This window comes from Salvia miltiorrhiza, chromosome 8, assembly GCF_028751815.1.
Source record: "Salvia miltiorrhiza cultivar Shanhuang (shh) chromosome 8, IMPLAD_Smil_shh, whole genome shotgun sequence".
NCBI classification, from domain to species: Eukaryota; Viridiplantae; Streptophyta; class Magnoliopsida; order Lamiales; family Lamiaceae; genus Salvia; species Salvia miltiorrhiza.
The window spans coordinates 37,568,173-37,583,247 of record NC_080394.1 but is presented as its reverse complement, the minus strand read 5'-3'; the positions used below and the strand labels follow the sequence as shown (position 1 = coordinate 37,583,247).

At 39.0% G+C, this 15,075-nt stretch overlaps 3 protein-coding genes across 4 annotated transcripts; 2 read left to right on the top strand and 1 right to left on the bottom strand.

The window, feature by feature from the left end:
* The first annotated feature begins 107 nt into the window (after positions 1-107).
* On the top strand, positions 108-2,278 carry LOC130996619 (uncharacterized). Of its 2 annotated transcripts, none has more exons than XM_057921918.1 (4): positions 108-338; positions 682-1,331; positions 1,418-2,056; positions 2,143-2,278. In XM_057921918.1, exons 2-4 carry the CDS (start codon positions 693-695, stop codon positions 2,239-2,241), a joined length of 1,377 nt encoding a protein of 458 aa, XP_057777901.1. In that variant the 5' UTR covers positions 108-338; positions 682-692; the 3' UTR covers positions 2,242-2,278. The 2 variants fall into 2 exon arrangements, with proteins under 2 accessions (XP_057777901.1, XP_057777900.1); XM_057921917.1 differs by having other exon boundaries at positions 108-369.
* Positions 2,279-3,115: 837 nt separating this feature from the next.
* Positions 3,116-4,733, bottom strand: LOC130998434 (uncharacterized). The gene is made up of 3 exons (XM_057923850.1): positions 4,485-4,733; positions 3,292-3,963; positions 3,116-3,214 (listed from the first exon to the last, which is right to left on the bottom strand). The coding sequence occupies exons 1-3, from the start codon at positions 4,731-4,733 to the stop codon at positions 3,116-3,118; spliced, it is 1,020 nt and encodes a 339-aa protein (XP_057779833.1).
* A 401-nt stretch (positions 4,734-5,134) lies between these two features.
* LOC130996618 (uncharacterized protein At2g39795, mitochondrial-like) lies at positions 5,135-7,332 on the top strand. Its single transcript, XM_057921916.1, has 3 exons — positions 5,135-5,437; positions 6,383-6,699; positions 6,808-7,332. Exons 1-3 carry the CDS (start codon positions 5,192-5,194, stop codon positions 7,022-7,024), a joined length of 780 nt encoding a protein of 259 aa, XP_057777899.1. The 5' UTR covers positions 5,135-5,191; the 3' UTR covers positions 7,025-7,332.
* The last annotated feature ends 7,743 nt before the right edge of the window (positions 7,333-15,075 follow it).

The following is a 15,075-nucleotide window of genomic DNA, read 5'->3' as shown; positions in this document are numbered from 1 at the left end:
TTAAAAATTCAGGTGAAAATTATATTTTTTGCCATAACCCATTTTAAAAAAATCGAAATAAAAGTTAATTTATTGACTGTTGGTCAATGCCATATTGTACTGTTCCAAGCTTTCAGAGCAAGCTTGAAGCTGCGACCATAATTTACTGTTCCAAGTTTTCAGAGCAAAGCTTGAAGCTACTTTTTTTCTATATTCCACTCGCCACCGCTTCTCGCCCTCCCGACTGCCACCGGAGCTCCGCCGCGCTCAGCCACCGTCTGCTGCGTTTTTTTCCATATCTCAGGCTCCACGCCATCCTATTTTCATCAAAAACCTCTGTTGTCGAGCTTCACTCGCCGGTAACCCTAATCCCCTTTCCTCTGTGATTAGGTAAGTCGTGATTCTAGATTTATAGATCTAAACCTCTTTAAATTCTTCTTTTTAGTAGAAGTAACAAACTATAACCGAATTTATTTCTTTTAATTAGAAAATTGTACTTGTAAATGACTCCAGCTCTTCTGTCTCGTAATTCTAGGTTAGATAAATATCATCATGATTATAATCCGTTTATGGCTTCAATTGCAAAATACTATAAATGTTGTCTCGAGAAATTTCAGTGTTTATCTTGTGGTATCCATCCTCATTTGATAATCATATGAAATCTCTACCTTTTACTTTGCATTTTACATCCTGCCTTTGTAGAATCGCCGAAAATGTCTGATGCTGAAGAAGTAAAGGTCTCACTGAAAGTGATGATGAACAAACAGAAATCCAAGGTGCTATTTGCAGAATCCGACAGCGATTTTGTAGACATTTTGTTGAGCTTCTTGACTTTGCCGTTGGGAAGAACTGTGAAAGTTCTGGAGAAACACTACGGAGATGAGGCACCCACCATTGGAAGCTTAAACAATTTGTACCGCAGCTTAGCAAATCTTGACAGCTCCCATTTTGTGACGGAGGGTGCTAAGCAGACTCTGCTAGATTCAGCAAGTTCATTCGAAGATAAATACAAAATGCTGAAAGTGGATATCAGTGATTCTCCGCCTGCCGAATACTTCGTTTGTAGCAGCTGTGCTAACAGGAGATTGCGTTGTGAAAGCATCTACTATGATAGCATTTCTTGTTATTATTGCGAGGATACGATGAGTAAAGAAGTAGTTGAGAAGAGTTGTGAAGCTGATGGTCGTAGTGATGGCGTTTTCACCAAGCATACATCATCTTTCCTAATCTCCAATGATCTGCACATACTACCAAAGAATGCAAGATTCTTAACAACAGTCGGAATTCTTGGCATTACTGTTACAGACATGGATAATGCTGTGTCAATCAAAGTGGATTTTGGGATTAGTGAGGTGAGGATCTTCATTCTCTAATTTCAATATTCTTCCTCATATTCTTGTTATCACTACTTAATTGTGTATGTATATAATGTTGTTAGATTATGAAGTTGTTGAAGGCATCCTTGATGTCCCCAACTCCGCTGTCGGACCTCATCCTCAATAAAACTACAACACTGATGAATAACATGACTCCAGTTGTGGAATCTCGAAGTAATCACTCCAGTAAGTATTTTTCTGTGAAAGTGATGATACAAAAATCTACAGGCAAGTTGTTGTATGCTCAAACTAACGAAGACTTTGTAGAGTTTCTATTTAATCTCCTCAGTATCCCACTAGGAAGAGTTGAGCACCTTCTAATTCTAAGCAGTGATAATATGTGTTTTAAGGCTATAAATAACTTGTATCAGAGCACCACCAATCTTATAGATGCCAAGCATTTCAAAAATGGAGATGTGAAAGATAGGCTAAGGTTACCAATGCTGCTTCATGGGTGTATGTCCAGTAACCTCACCATTCTTGGCTCTGTTGCAGAAGTATATTATCGCGACAGGCGATATAGTTCTGTTAAGTTTCCGAAAGGCAAGGGGATTTATCTCCAAAAATCACAATCCTATCTAGTTAAGGATGATTTGACTGTTGTACCCTATTGTTTTGTCACCATCCTTTCCAGTTTGAGAGAGCAGAAAATTCCTATATCTGATGTGGAAGAAGTGGAGCTGAAAATCGAATCGAAAGAGGTAATAGTACTATTTTAATTAATAATCTTTGTCATTTTTGTATATCTGGTAATCTTGTTTTGACCAAGTTTGTTAATTTGGTGCAGGCTTTGAGTATATTGAAAGCGTCTCTTACATCCACTGCTGTTCTCTCCGATGCTCTGCTCTCTCTTTTGCCCAAAAAACAACCAAAGAGAGAACTTTGAATCTGATCCATTGTTCCCAACATTCTTTTTCTGCACCTTAATTAATAGCTTCAGTTTGGATTTTCCTTTTTCTAAGCAAACTTGCTGTAGATTTGTTTTACTCGTTTTGAATCTGGCTTGCCCTTCTTATCTGATCAAACATTTTGGCTAATGTATCCCAAACATTTTGGGTAATATTTTATCGTTTTGAATCTGGCCCTTTTATTTATTTTGTTTGCTTTGTAATAATCTGTAAATAAAAGTTTGAGGTAACAATAACCTCCTTGCACTAAAATGAGAAGAGTGTACTTTTAAAATATTCAAATTAAAATACTAATAAAAATAAAAAATATTATTCATATAAAAATAATTGTACTTACTATTTTATCCTCGTAATTCATGGTCTGATTGTAAATTCTAGTTTTAAAAATCTGTAATTCACTTCTAGTCTAGAGTGAAGCACATTAGCAAATTCTACAATAGAAACAGATATTTTAGAACATTTTACTCCCTTTTTTTATGGGAAAGAAGCTAAAGAGAAATTAGTCCATGCTTAGATTTCAATATTTAGTTCTTGTGTATGCATTTTGAAAGAAATGGGGAATTTATGCATCAATTTCAAGTGGTTTGAATAGAATAATTAACCTCAACCACAGAATTGGGGAATTCATTTTAAGTTACTGATTTCTTAATTTGCTAGATTTAAAATTGTATAGAATATAACATCATGAACTACTAGCTTCCATAAAATCAGGATAATAAACAATTTGCAAAGACAATAGGTCAAAATGAATACATAGGAAAGGAAACTTCAAATAAAAGGCTATTAATATAAAGCCAAGATTGTCACATATTGTAGCATAAAAACAGTAATTCCAACCAAGGATAAAAGTACTCAAACTTCTCTCTTTGATGGTTCCTTCACTACTTGACTGAGCAGAGCGTCGGAGAGAGCAGTGGTGGATGTAAGAGATGCTTTCAGTATGCTCAAAGCCTGCACCAAATTATCAAAATCCATCTCAACATAAAAAAACTTATACAAAAAGCATCATCTTACACACATTATATTACCTCATTCAAACCGATTTGAACCTCGACTTCTCTGAGATAAGATACTGGGATTTTCTGCTCTTTGAGACTGTAAAGAATGGAGGCAATGCTAAAAGGTGTCACGGTTAAATCATCTGCAACCTTATAAGTTCGCGTTCCTTCAAGATAACTCCCTTGCCCTTTGGGAAACTTACTAGAAGGAAACAAACTGTAATAATTGCAGGCGAGATCAGCAAGAAACCTTTCTTCATTGAGGGGAAGAATGTGGTTTTCGGAGAGATAACCATGAGGTATGCTGGGCTTGATTAGCCTATTTTTTGCATCAGCAGGATTCTTGAAATACTTGTCATGGATAAGAACATCTGCGCTCTTATACAAGCTGTCTATAGGTTTAAGGTTTGAGTTACGCGACAAAAGGGACACGACGCCTCCTAGTGGGATTACGAGGAAACTGAATAGAAACTCTACGAAATCTTCCTCAGCTTCAGCATACAGCAACTTGTTTGTGGACTTTTGTACCACAAGTTTTACATTCATCGTTTTGGAGTTTGAAATCAATGCGTTTGCAGCTGTTGATGGACTCTGATCTTCATGTTTCCCTTCTGTAGAGCTCATTTCTAGTACTTCTTCGTCGAGTATGACGACGGACAATGGATTCGTGGAAATCAAGGATGCCTCGAGCAACTCCACGACCTATAATTTGCATAGTAAAACTGCGGGTTAATACTGTTTTATGTCCCAAACTTACAGCGTTTAGTGATATATATAAAACACTATTAAGGTCGAGTATGACAACAGACAATGGATTCGTGGAAATCAAGGATGCCTCGAGCAACTCCACGACCAAATTTGCAGTAGCTAAACGGCGGGTTAATACTATTTTATGTTCCAAACTTACAACGTTTACTATATATAAAACACTAGGGTGCTTTTACTTTAATGGAAAAATGAGAGAAAAAATATATTTTCACTCATTTTCCATCATTTTCACATCTTATTTTTTTTCTCGGGTAGCCTATTTTCATTCATTTTCTCTCCAATGTTGAATAATATTATCCTTGAAAATATTTTTCATCATTTTCTCATCTTTTCATCTTTAGTAAACATAGGATAAAAAAAAGGAGAAAATACTCACTTTTTTTATTCATCCTTTTCTATACAACCAAAGTAAACGCACCCTAAGAGATAATAAACAAAATAGGATCAAGACTCACCTCAAATAATCCAAAGGTAATGTTGATCGTCTCGACCTCATCCATGTCAGTAACGCCAAGAGCACTGACAATTTGCAAGAGCCCAGAATTAGGCATTATCTGCAAATCATCAGTAATCACAAAAGACGCCGTCGTCTTCGTGAAAACTCCATCACAGAAAGGAACAATCTGGGCATCGTTCTCAGCTACTTCTCTTTTCATTCGATGACGATTGCAGCATCTGCATTTACCAGCATTGTCATAATACATGCTTGTGAGAGAGAGCTCAGGCTTCCATAAGATGGAAGTTCATCATCTTCGTAGTGCTCCTTCAAGATTCTCACGATCGTTCCGAGTGGCAATGTGAGGAAGCTTAGCAACACATCTGCAATGTTGCTGTCGACTTCTATTAAAATTTACCTAGCAGAAAGAATGTAGGTAGTATGTGCAATTAATGTTATTTTAATTGATAATCTATTATTTAAAAAAATCTATTAATTCATTACTTTTATTAAATAATTTGTTGGATTGATATATATAGCTATAGATTTAATTAGGTGACAAATAAATGTATATCAAAATAACTTTATATTTTATAAATATAATAATAAATATATACCAAAAACACTATTAACCCTAAAACTAAAACTGCAAAAACAATATGGCGCCTCTCCTTCTTTCACTTCACAAAATCCTCATTTCTCCTTCTCTCTCCATCTCCACGAAAAATGGTCCTAAACAGCGTGATACGCAGAGCTTCGAGAGTCGTACCTTTGGCCATTAGGGCTTCCGCCGGAAGTCAGAGGTACCTGCACAACCACCATCATGGCGCAGCCGTTCGCGCCGCCGTCAATCAAACTTCACGCAATTTCTTTCCGAGGGTATTTCACCACTACTCCACCAAGCCCAAATCGGACGAGTTGCTCCTCCGAGTTCTCAAGTCCGAGATTATCGAGACTCAGACTGAAGAAGAGGTTTGAAATCTTTTTCAATTTCTATTTTTTCGTTTAGATTCTCAGATTTTTCCGTCCCTGAAATTGAAAGGGAAAATTTTGTTGTCTCTTTTGAATTCTTAGATTCTACATTTTGCTGACTGAAATTAGGTTCGATTTCTGATTAATTATTACAAAAATGGTTCACATGATCATTTTTGGAGATCTAGATAATTCTGAATGCTCTTTTAAATTAACTTGTTAGTGTTAGATTCTACATTTTGCTGACTGCAATTAGGTTCGATTTCTGATTAATTATTACAAAAATGATTGAGAAAATCATTCCACGTGATCATTTGTGAAGATCTATATAATTCTGAACGAGGCAGTTCAGTGTGAGTTTATTAAGTTGTTGCTTGTAGTTTTACTTGAAACAATCTACCACACCTGGAATATTTTATACGTAATTTATATAGTTTTTTGTTTATATTTTGATGAAATGCTCGTATTCTTTCGCTTACGATCTTCCTGTATGGGACAAGGACAATATGTAGCTTTAGGTTTGCATTCTGTTATTATGTTTGAAATGTATTATTCCAACTATATTTAATGATCTTCAGCTTTGGGGAATCATTGAGCTGCTAATTTTGTAGTTTCCTTTTTAAAGTAAGATTTTGATTGGAATTAAGTCTTCATGAAGGCAAGACTCACCTGTTAAGGCTGTCAAGTTATGCATCTCACCTTGCTTGATATGAAGACGTACTTACCTGAGATTTAAGAATGCATTGTTATAGTTAAAAACTTTTTACTAAACCTAATGGGATATGAGGGTATCTGTCACCGTGGTTGATTCGTTGCCCATCAATTTGATCTTGAAGAATTTTTGTGTATTACTCAAGTTCGTTCTTTGTAGTATGTCTTCTCAACTTACTAGCTTGATTGAGAGGAGCTTATTTTAATTGTTCTCACATTTCGATTGTTTTATAGATCGAGATTCCCGAATCCTTCCCCTTCCACATCATAGACGTTCCTTGTCCTAAAGAGACTATAACACTGGTCAGAGAATATAATAGAGAAAACATCAGTGTTGAAGTCCAAATACCTGATGTCCAAATACCTGATGAGGATGATCGACAGATAACACAATATTGTTTGCCGATGCTCATTAAAGTCTCCAAGCCTAATTCACCGAGCTTAGAGTTTTCTTGCGGTGCTTATTTTGATGGGACTACTATTGATAGCATGAGCATCAAAGACCCCGAGGTCTCTGAGGATCAAATAGCATATGAAGGACCTGATTTTGGGTGAGTTCTACTTTTGACTAAATATATATTGGTTAATCTGATGGTATGTTGTTTGGCACTTCCTTGCAATGTGTCTGAAAGTCGTGGTTTGGTGATTGATTTTCTCAGGGATTTGGATGAGAATCTGCAGAAAGCCTTCCACAAGTATCTTGAAATCAGAGGAATCACACCTACCATGACAGCTCTCTTGTGCAATTTAGTTCAAGACTGTGTAGAGCGTTGGGATAAGCAAGACCTTGATCTCTTGTTTGATTCCGAGCTAATTGATGTAGAAGATGTCTGTGTCTCGCCATCAGGTATCAATTTTTTTGGAAATGAAGTTTAAGAAAATAGTTAGTAGATATGTTAAGTAGAAATAATTGACTGTGGTTGAATGGAAATGAAGTTTAAGAAAATAGTTAGTAGATATGTTAAGTAGAAATAATTGACTGTGGTTGAATGGAAATGAAGTTTAAGAAAATAGTTGGTAGATATGTTAAGTAGAAATAATTGACTGTGGTTGAATTGAGTGTGAGGTCATATGAAAATGAGTGATCTTAAGAAAATGAGATTATGTCTCAAAAATGAAAATGGTATACTTTTTATGAACGCCCAGAGGGATAATTATGGTACATTTTTTTATGGATGAATGTCGTATTTTCTTGGCGATGATATATTTTTCTGGCAATTCAATTGATTGATTTTGATTTCTGCATAACAATGTTCGCAAATTTTGGATTAGTTTAAAAATTCTACAAAATAAATAATTAAAAAAAAAAAAAAAAACTGACTTGGCGAGAGCTTAAACCCACCTCGCAACTACTACATGTGTGTCGACCAACACATTCAAGTCAAGACTCAATGTGAAGTTGCTGAGCATATATTTTTCTTCAACCCATTTGGCTATTATGGTTTGGAGCAATTATTATAATTCATTCATAACTAATTATGCCGGGTATATTAATCTATTTTTTGCCACTTTAAATAATACTATTTTGAATTTACATGGAAGAAAATATCGTTAAGAGTGGTGTTGTCTGGAACGTATAGAATCATCAAATAATCAAAGTAAATTAGTGTTTAAAAATAGTGGTGTTGTCTGGAACTTATAGAATCATTTACATAAATTAGTGTTTAAAAATAGTGGCATCGTCTGGAGCTTATAGAATCATCGAAATAAATTGGCGTTTTGAATTAGCCAAAATGAGTCGGTTTTAATTGATTTGTGTATTTACTTATTTATCCCTCATTAAGTTTCATATTGTTATTGTATTGTATTATCTGTTTTTTAATTCTCGAAATTTATAGATAGTTCCTTATTTTTTGGTTTTTTCAAGCAATCCATATATATATGTAGATTTTCCTTTTTCTAAGCAAACTTGCTGTAGATTTGTTTACTCGTTTTTAATCTGCCCTTCTTATCTATTCAAACATTTTGGCTAATATATATATCTCGTTTGTGTAGAATATAACATCGTGAAGCATCCATAAAGTCATTTCAAACAGGATAATGAACAATTTGCAAAGACAATTAGGTCCAAATGAATGCATAGGAAAGGAAACTTAAAATAAATGGCTATTAACATAAGCCAAGATTGTCACATATTGGAGCATAAAAACAGTAAATTCCAACCAAGGATAAAAGTACTCAAACTTCTCTCTTTGATGGCTCCTTCACTACTTGACTGAGCAGAGCAACGGAGAGCGCGCGAGTGGATGTAAGAGATGCTTTCAGTATGCTCAAAGCCTGCACCAAATTAACAAAATCCATCTCAACATAAAAAAAATTGTACAAAAACATAATCTTACACATTATATTACCTCTTTCAATCCGATTTGCACCTCCACTTCTTTGAGATCAGGCACTGGGATTTTCTGCATTTTGAGGCTGGAAAGAATGGAGACAATGCAAAAGGGTGTCACGGTTAAATCATCTGCAACCTTAAAAGTTCGCGGTCCTTTAAGATATCTCCCTTGCCCTTTGGGAAACTTTATAGAAGCAAACCAAGTGTAATCATCGTTGGCAACATTTGTAGGCAATCTTTCTTCACTGAGGGGAAGAATGTGGTTTTTGGAGACATAACCATGAGGTATATTGGGCTCGATTAGCCTAAATTTTGCACCGCGATTCTTGAAATACTTGTCATGGATAAGATCATCCGCGCTGCTGTACAAGTTGTCTATAGCCTTAACATTAGAGTTACGCGACAAGAGGGACTCGACTCCTCCTAGTGGGATCACGAGGAGACTGAATAGAAACTCTACGAAGTCTTCCTCAGCTTCAGCATACAGCAACTTGTTTGTGGACTTTTGTACCATAAGTTTTACATTCATCGTTTTGGAGTTTGAAATCGATGAATTTATGTCGTTTACATTCGTCGTTTTCGCAGAGCTCATTTTCGTTGTTTTCTTGAATATGACATCAGACAAGGGAGTCGGGGATGTCAAGGACGCCTTGAGCAAATCCATAACCTAATAGCATGATAATCAAAACAAAAACTACAACAATATAATTAACCAAAAAAAAAGCTAGAAAAATCAAATAGAAACAAGACTCACATTTGGGAATTCAAAGGTGATGTAAACTGTCTCAGCCTCATCCATGTCTGTAATGCCGAGCACGCTGACGACTTGCAAGAGCCCCGCATTAGGCATTATATGCAGATCATCGGTGATCAGAAACGACACTGTCGTCTTCGTAAAAACTCCATCCTCACAAGCAACTATTTCAGCATCATCATTATCTACTACTTCTTTTGTAAGATAACTTTGGCAGAACTTGCAATAATTACCAGCAATATTGTAATACATGCTACGGAGTTTAACTTCATAGCATTCATCCGAACAAACAAAATATTCCAATGGTGGGGAATCACTGATATCGAGCTCTAGATTTTTACATTGAGCATCGGATGAACTTCGAGGATGCAGCAGAATCGACTTAGCACCTTCTGTCCAAAAATGGTCACTATCAAGATTTACTAAACCGTTGTAGAGAGTGCTGACTCAACCTAGAACACCTCTAGTTTGACTTGCAATAGAACAAGGACATTCTAGTGATGGTAAGTTGACCCAGTGTCATCTCTCAAGGAAAGTCTTAAAGGGCTTCTAGTAGTATCGTGGAAAAAGTAATAAAAGAAAGCAGTAAAGAGTTTGATTATTAATCTAGAACTGAAACTTAAAACTGAATTAAAACCAAATTGTAAAATTACTAGGCGAATTAAATTATTAACCCTAGGCAGAATTAAAACAACTTAAATAAAATCTAACTTAAGAAATTAAGTACTTGTAAATTAAAAATAAAACTAATCTAGGCATGAAACTAAAGTGCATAATTTAAATTGCATAATTAAAAAGAAAGCATAAACATGAACTAAAAACATAAACATGATTAAACGAAAATAAATTGAATTGAAATACGAAATACCGTAAATGTCTTGAACGTGTAATTGTGTCACGCAATCACAATCCAATAAATAACTAAAAACTTAACTTAATTGAAAACTAACTAAAAACAATGAATTTTCAATACTATGAAAAAGAACTATGAAAGCAATAAATTCTAAATTTCGGATGCCAAGAGATCTCAAAGATGGAGTCTCAAACTATAGCAAAAGATAGATGATTTTACAATAGAAATGAAACCCTATTTATAGACCTAGCTCTGATGAGAATAAGCATAGCTAGATACACATGCGGCAGCGCTGGCAAGAATAAACATAGTTGGAAAGTAATGGTGCTGGCAAGAATATGCGAAGCTGGAAAGAATAAACATAGCTCTGGAAAGTGAACTCTTATGATTATGCTTGGGAAAGGTAGTCAGCGTTGGCGAAATAGGTGGAGCTGGAAAGTAGTCAGCGCTGGCATTTATGGGCTGAGTTAAAAATGGTCAGCGCTGGCAGTTATGAATTGAGTTGAAAATGGCCAGCGCTGGCAGTTATGAATTGAGTTGAAAATGGCCAGCGCTGACAAGAATGGGTGGAGCTGAAAATGGTCAGCGCTGGCAATAATGAATTGAGTTGAAAATGGCCAGCGCTGACAAGAATGAGTTGAGTTGAAAATGGTCAGTGCTGGCGTGAATGGGCGGAGCTGAAAATGGTCAGCGCTGACAAGAATGAGTTGAGTTGAAAATGGTCAGCGCTGGCGTGAATGGGCGGAGCTGAAAATGGTCAGCGCTGGCAAGAATGGGTGGAGCTGGATTCGGCAGCGCTGACTGCAGTAGCGCTGACTTTGACTTTGGCACTTTGACTTTGACTTTGGCGCTTTGACTTTGACTTTGGCGCTTTGACTTTGACTTTGGCGCTGACTATGTCGATGTCTGCTAAAAACACCATTTTTAGCCCAAAAATCTCCAAAATTGCATTCTTCCATCTATAAACCCAAATCTCCTGCAAAGCATCAAACAAACCATAAAACGCACCAATTTCCAGAAGATTTAATTTAAAATATGCACATGCAAACTCCTAAAATTAGAACAATTAAGCATAAATCAACCCTCCCACACTTAGCCTTTTGCTTGTCCTCAAGCAAAATCCATATGAATCCTAGGAAGAGATTGATTTCAACAATGCAAATTTCCATCCAAACATTCACAAAGTCAATTCAAAATTTTATCAACAACACACATCTCTTGATCATGCAAGTAACTCAAAGTTTAAGACGCAACAAAAGAGTAATGCAAGTAATTCGATCAGACCCGATTCTCCGCTAGAAGTGAATTCCCTAATGTGATCACCTTTATAATCAATATCCCCATTTTTCACATTTTTTTGTGCTTAAGATTTTCAACAGTTGAGCCATAATTCATGAAATAAAACCATTTGGATGTAATCCAAAGTCTTTTCACGTGGTTTCCCATGCTCATAGTTAGTCTAGAGGAGCAGAGACTCAGAGCTGTCACGTTTTCAGAACATGCCAGATGTTTCAGAGCTGGAATTTTCAGAGTTGGCAATTCGTCCAACATTTATCACATTTCACAGATAAGATACAATCGTAGGTAATCACACTGACAATACTCCTTCTAGTATCTGCCGGACAAATCACGTTTTACTAACTTACAATCATGTTGCAACAAAACTCATAATTCTTTGTATAATCAAGAGACGCATATTAAAAATAAAACAAGAATAACCACCATTCATTCACAAACCCTAAATGCACATCGAAAACCATCTTCTCTTCCACAAATTCATAAAAATTCGCATGAGACAAAGACCAAAAACTAAGCATAGAAGACTAATCTCGCCAATTATTATTATTTTTTTTTATTATTATTATTATTATTTTTTTATTTTTAATATAAGCACAAGAAAACACCCCCCACACTAAAAGCATGCCATGTCCTCAGGGAAGAAAAGAAATACGAAAAGTTAAGAAAACTTCTCTGATTATCGGCATTGAAAAACTGAAGCATTGTGAGAGGCGGTTAAGAAAGGGCTTTGTCTGTTGCAAGTGGAGAGTGGCAGCATTGATAGCAGCGTGTTGAACGTAGCACAGCGGCTGGTCAGCGATGGCGGTGTGGAGCGAAGAAGCCGGGCTGGGCTGCCGTGTGGCGTGACAGCGCTGACGGGTGTTGCTATGAATTTGGAGAGCGAATACAGTGGGCAGGTTGGCAGAGCGCAACCGGGCTGGCTGGTCAGCGATGGCAGCGCTGGCATGGTTCGGGTAGCTGCGCGGGGCGGGGTGCTGGCCGTTGGCGGGTGGGCTGGGCGGGGCTGGGCTTGGTGGCAGCGCTGGCGGGTGGCAGCGCTGCCGGGGGCGTGGCTGGGCGGTCTTTGCGGGCTGGCAGCGCTGGTGTGGCTGGGCGGGCTTGGCGGGCTGGCAGCGCTGACGGGGTGTGGCTGGGCGGTGTTGGGTGGCAGCGCTGACACGAGGCGTGGCTGGGCGGGGTGGACGGGCTGGCAGCGCGGCAGCGCTGGCGGACTGGCATGCCACTGAGGCGTGCGGCGTTGACGGGTGTGTGGCTGGGCAGGCTGGATGGCAGCGCTGACACGACGCCCGTGACGGGTGGCGGTGCTGGCAACGCTGACGGAGGCGTGGCTGGGCGGGGTGGACGGGCTGGCAGCGCGGCAGCGCTGGCGGACTGGCATGCCACCGAGGCGTGCGGCGTTGACGGGTGCGTGGCTGGCGGGGTGTGGCTGTCGGTGCTGGCAGCGCTGACGGGGTGGGCTGCGGTTCGGGGTGGCAGCGCTGACGGGGGCGGGCTGCTGTTGGCGGGTGGTTATTTTTTTTTTTTTTTATTTTTTTTTTTTGGTGACTTTTCCTTCTTTTGCTAGCCTGCTCCATTCGACGTTTGGCCATCGCTGACTCTTTTAACTTCAATCGTTGACGTAATTTCCTAGCTAAAGCTGCGTTGGCCCTTTCTTTTTTTTTTTTTTTTTCTTTTTTTTTATATACGAATTTTTTCATTTTTTTTTTTTTTTTTTTTTTATATTAGCGTTGGCTCCCTTCTTCCCTTTGTCGGCGTTAGCAACCAAAACTGAAGAAAGACTCAAAACAATCAACGAAAACAAAGAAAGCAAAAGAAAAATAAAAATTAAAAACAAACCAAAGGTGGGTTGCCTCCCACTAAGCGCTAGAGTTAAAGTCTCCAGCCCGACTTCAGAGTTGAACTTCAGCTAGGGTTGTGCAGAGCTTGAGATTCCACCTCCATAGGCGAGCTCTGGTGCTCGTAGTACGGCTTCACTCGATGGCCATTCACTCGGAAACTCTCCTTTGTGTGCTCGTTCAACAGCTCTACCGCACCATGCTCGAACACCTCTTTGAGTAAAAATGGACCGCTCCATCTGGATTTCAGCTTTCCCGGAAATAACTTAAGTCGAGAATTGAATAAGAGCACCTTCATTCCAGGGCAAAGCTTCTTGTGGCAAATGCGGCGATCGTGGAGTCGCTTCACTTTGTCCTTGTAAATTCTCGCATTCTCATACGCCTCATTGCGTAGCTCATCTAGCTCCTCCATTTGTAGCGTGCGCTGCTTCACAGCATAGTCCAAGTCATAGTTAGCAGCCTTGATCGCCCAATAAGCTTTATGCTCAATTTCCACCGGCAGATGGCAGGCCTTGCCATAGACGAGACGGTACGGACTCATCCCAAGCACGCCCTTGAAGGCAGTTCTGTACGCCCAAAGAGCATCATTCAACTTTGCGGACCAGTCCTTGCGCGAGGGTTGAACTGTTTTCTCCAAAATTCCCTTGATTTGCCGATTGCTCGTCTCGGCTTGGCCAGAGGTCTGCGGGTGATAAGGTGTTGCTACCTTGTGCGTGATTCCATTCTTCTTCATGAGCTTTGCAAACAACTTGTTGCAGAAGTGCTTGCCTCCATCGCTAATGATGGCTCTAGGAAATCCGAATCTAGAAAGAATGTTCTCTTGCACAAACTTAAGTACCACATTAGCATCACATGTTCTCGTGGGAATAGCCTCAACCCACTTGGACACGTAATCTACAGCAAGTAAAATATATTGAAACCCATGCGAAGTAGGAAATGGCCCCATGAAATCAATGCCCCACACATCGAAAATTTCAACAATTAATATGCTTTGGAGAGGCATCTCATTCCTGCGGCCGATATTTCCTACTCTCTGGCACCTATCGCATGCAAGAGTGAAAATGTGTGCATCTTTGAAAATGGAAGGCCAAAACAAACCTGATTGAAGAATTTTATGTGCTGTTTTCTGCCCCCCAAAGTGTCCACCACAATGATCTTCATGGCACATCTTCAACACTTGTTGTTGCTCCTCTGTCGGCACACACCGTCTAATGACATCATCCTTTCCAAGCTTGAAGAGGTGAGGAATCTCCCAATAGTAGTGCCTGCACTGAGCTAAAAATCTCTTTCTCTCCTGCGATGTCAGCTCAGGTCGTAGAATACCACAAACTAAGTAATTGACAATATCGGCATACCAGGGCTCGGCGCTCGCAGGGCTGGACTGAGCGGCGCTGAGTTCGGCAGTGCTGGGCTGGACAGCGCTGAGCTGATCATCACTGATTTCGGCAATGCTCGCAGGGATGAATTGAGCCGCGTTGGGCTGGGCAGCGCTGCATTCGGTGGAGCTGGGTTCGGTAGATCTGGACTCTGCAGCGCTGCACTTGTCAAAGGTTAATGCATATGTTTGCTCAAAAGGAAAAGATTCAGGGATGCAATTAAGATTCGACTCTATCCGATGATTATCCAAGCGTGAAAGGTGGTCAGCTACATGGTTCTCGCTCCCTTTCCTATCCCTGATCTCTACATCAAATTCTTGCAACAGTAAGACCCAACGGATCAGACGAGCTTTAGCTTGAGGTTTAGTCATCAAATATCGCAGCGCAGCATGGTCACTATGAACAATAACCTTAGACCCAATGATGTAGGCACGAAATTTATCTAAGGCAAAGACCACAGCAAGCATCTCTTTTT